The sequence below is a fragment of the Populus trichocarpa genome, chromosome 7 (genome assembly GCF_000002775.5).
Source record: "Populus trichocarpa isolate Nisqually-1 chromosome 7, P.trichocarpa_v4.1, whole genome shotgun sequence".
NCBI lineage: Eukaryota > Viridiplantae > Streptophyta > Magnoliopsida > Malpighiales > Salicaceae > Populus > Populus trichocarpa.
This window is the reverse complement of record NC_037291.2, coordinates 3,386,558-3,395,625: the sequence shown is the minus strand read 5'-3', so window position 1 is coordinate 3,395,625 and position 9,068 is coordinate 3,386,558. Positions and strand designations below refer to the sequence as shown.

Sequence of the window (9,068 nt, the reverse complement as noted above, 5' to 3'; positions counted from 1 at the left end):
CAGTGTTTCCCTAAATGGTTTTTTTTTCCTTTCGTTATGATTTTTTTCAAAATTTTCTTTGTTTATTTTTTTTAATATTAAGTTAGTCAATAATTTAGCTTTATGGTTTTACCCTTGAAAACATTGTGAATTGCAATAATTTTTCTCCATATAATTTTTTTTTAATTTTTTCTATAAATCCACAATAACGCACAAACATGCTACAAACCCGCGACATCGCATGAGTATGACATCTAGTAGTATCTATAAGCCCCGCCAAGGCTATAAACTTTCTCTTATATATTATATAATTTTATAAATTAATAACCTTAATTAAATCATATTTAATTCCAATTTAAAGTTTAAATAATATCTCAATTAATTAATAAAATTTTATTATCCCAGAAATATTAATCGGTTTAGCTGTCAGTTCTTAAAATTTGAATCGAATAATTTATGTCATCCTTAACAAAGACTCCCAACAATTTGGTCCCAACTCACCGACCCTCTAAAGCCTAAGGCCTAAATTAAGATATTGAAAATGAATTATTCTATGGGCTAGTTATGTGCCAGCCTCCACCACCTGCCATTGTTTTGTTTTAGATTAACATGGTTGTTGGGTTAGTTTGAAAGTATCTCGATTAATTTTACGGGCTTCAAAATTAATGATCATGTAAACCTCTAGTGACTCTAGATTTATAAAACTCGAATTGATAGTATTTAAAAAGCAAATTGATAATATTTAAAAAACAAATTGACGAGTTAAACTACACCCTCAACCCTCAATATTAACACCCCGTCATTATTGCTGCTACGTATCCATGTCATTGATGAGAAGATTGTTGCCATTGCTCATTTAAGGCTATGTACAGTGACGTTCATGCACTTGCCTCCAATCCAAATTCAGCCACTGAGTTATTTTACAGGGACCATGCCATTGCAGCTTGGATGACAGGATTTAAAGCCCTGTTTGTCTTCATCTCTTTTCTCTATCAATTGGGATTTCTCTTGTGATTTATAGGAAGGAGCCACATATCCTAGAAGAAATATTGGTTTAAATAAGGTAGAATGTAGTGAAAATGACCACATGCCACCATCCTTGTCCATCTGCAAACAAGAAATTACTATCAGTATAAATGCTACTATATTTTGTAGCATTTACCCTAATTAGTTAATGCTTGATAACATTTTAGCAACATTTGCTATAACCTAGAAAGTTTTGCTAAAAACAATTGATATAGGGAAGTTTATTTGTTGCTCTTCTTCTTCTTCCAAACACAAATAAATAGGTTTAATTATGGTAATTTTATCTCCTTGAAATTGGATTTATGACTCATGATACCTTTACTATCATTTTGATCAATTTTATTCTTGAATTATCCTATTTGGATAAATATTGTCGCTATGTTTGATTTGATCATTATCATTGACCAAAAATCCCCAAAAAATCAGTTTTTTTAAATATTTTAAACTGCAGTTTTCCTTATATCCTAATAAAAATTCAATCTACTTTTAAAAAAATTAAGGTGAAGAAAGATTTCTTAATGTTTCTTAAATGTTAAAGATTATCAGAATTTTATAAAAATAAAAATAATTTGGAAGGTGCTAAATTTTGTTGGGGGCCTAAAAAATCATTTAAATTTATTTATTTAGTCTTAGTATGATTTTCAAGTATATATTTTGGGAACCACAAATGCAAAAATCTTGAGAGCCACTCTAAATTTACTTATGTAAATTCATATACCTCTTGAGCCTTCCAAAAAAAAATTAAGATAATTCGAGTTTCATTTTTTATTTTTCAAAAAATTTCAAGTTTATATTATTCAAAAAATAAACTACTTCTTAACTTTTTAAAAAGTACAAATTCTATTGATAAAGTGGATTGAATTTTTATTCGCATATATAAAAAAAATTAATTAAAAATACCTAAGTATCAATTTTTTTAAGGGGTTTATGGTCAATATCAATAGTCAAAATAGATGAAGGGACAATTATTATACATGATACATAATGCTAAAACATGTAATGTTTTTTATTGTTCACAAAACAGTATTCATTCTTTTTTATATATTATAATAGTGAAATTTTTTATTAGATTTTTGAATTTTTTTTGAACAAATGAAGCCACAATATCAAAATTTTAAACCACAATATCAATTAAATTTTTTTAATTATTATTACAATTAAAAACCATAATATTTTATATATTAAATACTATATTTTTGTACCACAATATCAATTAAAAGAATTTTGGGTTCTCAACGCTATATTTGATCATCATTGCAAGACCTCTCTTTCTGTTTAGCGTCTTCCTTGATTCTCTTGCAGCATCATGAACCATTTACAAAATATGATTCTTGAATCCTCAATGTCAATTCTCCCTCAAAACCAATTTGGATTTTTTGATGTTCCCCGGCCCATTCTCTTCATCTTCTTCTTCATCATTACTGGTGAGATATCTGATTGAGCTGGAAAGGAACCAAAGCATCGAAAATCGAGTCTTATGTTTCTGAAACATATTGAATTGCATTATATCTTTCTTGAATCTTAGTGAGTAAGGCCATGTTGATTTTTTGAATTCTTAGCTTTGAATTTGTGGGGTTGTCGTAGAAGTAATATGGATGTTAAACCCTGGCGCGAAATCTAGGAGGAGGGAAGGACAAATTAAAAATATATAAAACTAGTAAAATAGAAAAAGAAACACCCAATCTTTTAAGCTTTGGAGCCGGTTTAATATTTTACATAGTTATTTTAAGTATTTTTTATTTAAAAATATATTTTTAATATTAACATAACAAAACAATATAAAAATACAAAAAAATAATTTGAAACAAAAATAAATATATTTCAAATTTTCACAAAAACATTTTCCAATAAAAAAACAAGCGAAACCTTGGAGGTCGGGTCAAAATATTGTTGAAAATGAACTTTTCTTACTTTGAAACAAATGAACCTGAATTCCAACAACCTATCACCGAAATCTGGGCAATGTAGACAACGCGTCGATTGTTATTTTTTTCAAAGTATTAAGGGATAGACAATCTATCATTTGCCTCTTAAAAAATTAAATAAAAATAAGACCCAAATGCGTGGGTTGTTCCAAACCCGCACACCTCGGCCTTTTTTCTGGAGGTCTAGGAGCTTTGGATCTTCCTAGCCCGAGAGACTGAGCTTCTTTTTTTATCCATTACAACTGTATTTTTTTCTGGCTTATTTTTTTTTAATTTTATCATTTAATATTTGGTTGTTATTAAAACGAACTCATTAACACTAAGATCATCATTTTTGTTGCAAGAATATAGCCGATCAAATTAATAGTTCTTTCATTTCTTTTTTTTTTATGATTTTATCTCTCCTCCCTTAACACACATGGATAAAAAAAAAAAGGTTTAGGATTTAAACATGAAATCCTTAGGTAAGAAGGATAAAATATGTAAACATTTGAAAATTCAAGTATCAAGCTATGATTTTGAACATCAAAAGTGGAAATTTTTTTTATTATTATTTTTCTTGTTCTTCTAATTTATTTTCCATCAACAAATTAAAATATTTTTTCATAAAATTGATGATTAATTCAGAAACAAAACATTCCAAGAGATTTTGCACATGTAATAGAATGACAATAAAAATGAATTATAAGACATAGATGCAAACATCAAGTTTACTCAAATTTCAGCACTGCTGGTCGAATTTCAGCAGCTTTCAAAGACAACATTCGCTTTAAAATGGGAAATAGGAAGGCTATTTATTTTTTAACAGACTGGTGGTTAGAAATTGGCATTCTTAATTATCTTTCCCCCCATTTATATGCTCTCTCTACTAAGCCAGATTGTTGGTCTTAGAATCTATCTTGGAAAAGACCTCTAAGATCTTAGGAACTTGATCAACTTAATCTTCTTCTCACAAAGCTAAATGGAGCTAGTTTAAATCAATCTCATGAAGAGTCCAAATACCAGAGTATTGAAAGAAATGGGAAATACATTGTCAAATCCCGTAGCATCTTAGTTGACAGAATTGCTTATCCCGGTATGTCCTTTCCCCCCTCTTCCATGGAAAAATATGTGGCTCCCTAAAAATTGAAGTTTTCATATGGTTAGTACTTCATGACAAGATATGCACTAGGGACTTCCTTGATAAAAGAAATTTAATAGACAATGATCTTGTGGGTTTTTTTTTTTATATATAGAGAAACCATTGAGCATCTTTTCCTTCAGTGCTATATGAAACCTAGAAGATAAGGAGTTGCTCTATGAAAGGAGTAAGTCTGGATCAAATGGTGTATATATGCCAAGTTCCTTAGAATCACTCATGATTCAAAGGAGTGTCCTAATTAGAGGGAAGTTTCAACGTGAAGCTATATATATCTTCACTTTGGCCTTCGGAATATATATTGTGGGGATATTTAGTTGGCCAGAAATCTTTTGATATTTCAAGATGAAATACCGGATTAAAAATCGGTCTTTGAGTTAATACTTCATTGTCTAGCTTTATGGTTGAAAAAAGTTGATAGCTTCACTTACACGTGCTTGGATTTGATTAGAGGTTCTCGAAGTTTGCTTAGCTGGTCTAATATGTTCTGAAGATAAGGTGTATCTTTTGCCTCTTGCTGTTGCCTTCCTTCTCTTTCTATTACGATCTTTTGTTTGTACAGAAATGCTTTTATAACTGTTTTGTGAAATAACCTACAATAAAAATGGTTTTTTTAAAAACAAATTGGAATGTAATTGTAATATTTAGAGTAGCGAGGCTATGATCGATGTTAACAATTTCATGAACTCGTTGCTGACGTACGCCGATGTTGTAAACTCTTTGAAGATTAATGATGCCCACATAGCCACCTTGCAAGTTGGAATTAGGCTCTTACAATCAAATCTGTTAATGAGAAAAGATAGATTCCTGATCAACCATTATATATGAAAAAGGAGTGTATCGGAATCAAACCATGAAGTCGTCATGCAGCTGAGTCATAATTTAGATGCTGCACTATTGAAACTTCCAGTGACATCGAATGATTGGAGTGGGAGCCATGTCTGCGTAGTATTGTTGCCATGCATGGCACACCCAGAGACAATAAGGGCCCCAAACGACGGTTCTTCAAAGAAATATATCATAACTGGGCACCCTATACATGCATGAACATTTTGACTGAAAGCCCCACTGCCCTCCACTTTTCTTTTTTGTGAAATTCGTCAGAAATGACACCACTGCATTTTTTATGTGGTTCCTGACCCTTGTAGCCTATCTATAATGTTGTCAGTAAATGAGAATTAAACTCTATCAGTCTTTTTTGAACCAAATTGTTATATCTGTAATTGAAATTTGATTTGTATTCCATTCATAATTTTTTATAATTTTTATATCTAAAATAAAATATTAAATTACATAATTGAATTCAATTATACCATTTGAAATATTCATGGAATTGAATTGAAATAACAATCTTGATTATTTTGCTTTAATGCAGAATTGCAAGTACATCTCCTCAATGAATAGCTTGTTTATAAATAAAATATTACATCTTCTTAAAAGGATTTCAAATACAAAAATTAATTTAACTTTTGAAATTAAATTTAATTTCAAGGGTTCTAAATAGGCGGTAAGAGGTTGATCTTGTGATAAATAAAATTTTTTAATTCAAATTTTAAAGATAATATTTTAAAATAATATTATAGTAAAAAAAACCCAGATGGGTATTGGAAGTTATATTTTTAAAATCGTTTTAAAAAACAAACTTAGTCTCTTGATATACATTTTAAATTAAAGATATCTTTATTTGAAAAAAAAACAAAAAAAGATGGATAAGGATAAATGAGAAAGAACTAAAAGGAAAAAGAAAAGAAGCTCGTAATCGAGTATATGAAGGTTTGTGTGTCCTAAATTAGAACACGAGGGCATTCAGGTATCCATGCAACCTTCGTACCCCTCCTGCTTCTCTCATGCCCAACTTGAGGTGGGGTCTTAAAACTAGTTGCACGCTAAAAAACAAAATATTAGCACCAAATAAATAGATCAATATAGCTTGATAACCACCAAAACCAATCCTTTAATCACACTTGTAGAGAAAATTATGTAGATACAATTCAATTCCCAACGGTGCTAATATGAAAGTTCTTGCAAACCCAAAAGAAAACGGAAACTTTGAAACTTAAGAGCACCAGTCCTTCCTTTTCTGACCACTTGGAGAGACTGTGGGGCTCTCAACGTGGATGCATCCTTCAAGTGGATTCAAAAGAGACCATGAGCCTCTATGGAAAAGGAATAAAACAGTGTAGCCTGGGGTATAAGAGCTACAATAACCCAAAATAACAATGATAACCATATGTAATGAGAGAAATTAAGTGTTGCTTGTCATAGAAATAGATCATGATTGTGATAGTGATGATAAGGTGAGTGAATGATGGAAGGGAAAGACGAGTTCACGTAGCTTGGGACTAACAGGATCTGGGGTTGATGGAGTTAGAGGGACGGAGGTCGATCTCCTGGGTCCAAGCAGTCCGGCCTTGAACATGCAAATGCCAGTAGGTTTGAGCCAGCGAGTCTGGGTCCATCATCATCTCTCCACCTCCACCGGCCATACCATGTTGCTGTTGTTCCCCAGCTGACGTTCTCTGAGAGCTTGGTGGTCCCCTACGATTGCCAATTTTCCTTCTCTTTCATTAATTGCTCATCATTATCCCTTTTCATTGACAGCTATTTATCACCCCTTTTCATAATTGAATCAAGTTTTTTTATGAAAATCTCTTTGCTTTTGTTTGTTCATTTGGAGAATACCACTTTGAACTATCGCTCCCACATAGAATGGATATCCACCCATGTATAGTTTTGGTGGTTACTGTGTATAATGAACTAGTAATAGGACTGTCTCACACTTTGCATGGACAACCATCATGCTCATTTTGTCATTGAGGTGTAATTCGACTGTGTAATGGTATTTTGCTTCGGTCAAAAAGTATCTAGGAGGAATTCAGATATCAAACTCATCTCTCTCTTTTTATGGATGGTAATGAATCAATAATCGATGAAAGTAAAGTGTTTTGGAGACAAAAGTAGAGTAAGGAATTTAGAATCTTGCTGTCTTCTGTTATATTGTTGAGAATATGAAAGATAAAATAGATACTTATAAAGGAAAAGGAAGGAAGGTATGGATGAAGATAAAACCTACCTAGGTGTAGGTGGGCCAATCACACCATCGATGATAACATGTGCAACGTGCACACCTTGAGACTGAAACTCCCTGGCTAAACATTGTGATAGAGCTCTCAAGGCAAACTTTCCACAACCTGTATTTTGGGGGCAAATAAATAAGTACTGCATACTTAGCAGATAAAATGTATATATATGAGAATAAAGTGGAATCCTTTTCAGAATTGAATTCGGGATATCTTAAGAGAGAGTTCTTACACAGTTCAGATAAACAAGCAATGCCATTTAAAGAAGCTGAACAGCCGGTGAAAAGAATTGTCCCTCTCCGTCTTTCTACCATGCCTGGAAGAACCTGTGTATTTCCATTAACAGAAGCCACATAACATACTGAAAAAACAAGAAGCCTTAAGATTCTTGAAAATGGAACACGTTCATGGTAATAGGCTTTTGGTTTTGGCAAATTTGAGGGAATTAAAGGAATACCTGTTGGGCGCAAAGGAACGCACCGACGGAGGAGATTGCGAGGGACTTCACGAAAGAGTCGATGCAAATATCGGTGAAGTTGGTAGGTTGTGGAGAGACTGCTGGTTGATAGGCATTGTAGACGAGTACTTCTACAAAGCCAAGTGAAAGAACACCCTCAAATGCCTCTCTCACACTTCTTGAATCCGAGCAGTCTATCCTGATGGCAAAAACTTGAGCTTTCTCCTCCCTTGCTATCTCATCTGCAAATCTTGATAACCTCCCTACAAATATCTCACTCTATTATCTAATTAGCTCAAAAATCTCTCTCAGTCCCCGACAAGTTTTAATTTACAACATCTTCAAGTTTGATTCTTCTTTTACATGTATCAAATGTCAAACAATTTATTATATACGGGTAAAAGATATGAATTGATTGAGAGTAGAACGTATATGGTTTTCTTCATTTACTAATCTCTATACAAGTAAACTAATTGTTAGCAAAAGCAAAACATATTAGTTTTCGAAAAAATGTAAATTCTTCTCTTCTCGTCCAGGGAAGCTAATTAAACTGCAGGAATATGTAGTGTGAAATTCTGCTGCACTTTCAAAAGCATCCAGCAAAATCATTGATTACTAGCAAGAGATATATGATTTTTTTCTATGAAATAGCGTTGATAATCCTGTTTCCTTTATCTTTTTCTTGGGAGCAAAAACAAGTGAAGGATAGAGAATTAGAGAGCTAGATAAAGTACCTAAGTCCCGGGCAAGGATGGCAACAGTGTAACCTTCATGGGCAAACTTGCGGGCAATGGATCGGCCGAGCTTCGGTCCAACGCCTACAATGGCTGCGATCCCTTTATTGGAGGTGGAGCTTGTCATGCTCCGCATCTTTGCCGAACTTCGAGGATTTTTCTTCTTGTTTTGGGAAGTGAGAATTTGAGCCCCCGGGCCGTTAATAAATTTCACCAAGAATTGAACAAGCAACTTGCTAGAGGTTTTAGAAGGAAGAATCTGATATATATATATATGATAAGATGGGCGATACAATTTCCTTCGTCAGCTGTTTCTGTCTTTGTCTCCTCACTGAGAAGCACTTTCTTGCCTTGTGAAATATGAACTCTCAAACTTTGAGTGCTGCCTCTCTACCCTTTTATGTTGAAGATATAGCCCCTCTTTCACTGTTAATTGTCATCATAATATTCGCTTCCCGAGGAAAGCTAGAATTTCTCATGTGTAGGGTTTTTTTTTTTTTCTCCTGTGTGAAACTTATTGTGTAAGGCATCTCAAGTTTGAATATATTTTTTATAATCAAAGGAAGGAAAAATTAATAGGATGCAACTGGGGTGCTGATTAATTATCTGTCTTGATTCCTAGACTAAATTTGTCACATATAAACTAAGTATCTAGTTTAATTGATAAATTACTTGATCATCAAAAAGGAAAAATTAATGATAAAATTAAATTATATGTTAATGACTCAA

The 9,068-nt window shown here is 32.6% G+C and overlaps 1 protein-coding gene across 1 annotated transcript; it reads right to left on the bottom strand.

Moving 5' to 3' along the window:
* Positions 1 to 5,969: 5,969 nt before the first annotated feature.
* On the bottom strand, positions 5,970 to 8,783 carry LOC7477956 (uncharacterized). The gene is made up of 5 exons (XM_024605242.2): positions 8,340 to 8,783; positions 7,606 to 7,868; positions 7,381 to 7,474; positions 7,142 to 7,259; positions 5,970 to 6,606 (listed from the first exon to the last, which is right to left on the bottom strand). Exons 1-5 carry the CDS (start codon positions 8,473 to 8,475, stop codon positions 6,411 to 6,413), a joined length of 807 nt encoding a protein of 268 aa, XP_024461010.1. The 5' UTR covers positions 8,476 to 8,783; the 3' UTR covers positions 5,970 to 6,410.
* Positions 8,784 to 9,068: the final 285 nt, after the last annotated feature.

Excerpts from the sequence above, each read along its gene's own strand:
- LOC7477956 (XM_024605242.2), bottom strand. The coding sequence starts at position 8,475 with ATGCGGAGCATGACAAGCTCCACCTCCAATAAAGGGATCGCAGCCATT. Across the intron at positions 7,869-8,339 it reads CATCCTTGCCCGGGACTTAG|GGAGGTTATCAAGATTTGCA; the intron begins GTACTTTATCTA and ends AGATATTTGTAG. Across the intron at positions 7,260-7,380 it reads TGCTTGTTTATCTGAACTGT|GTTGTGGAAAGTTTGCCTTG; the intron begins GTAAGAACTCTC and ends CCCAAAATACAG.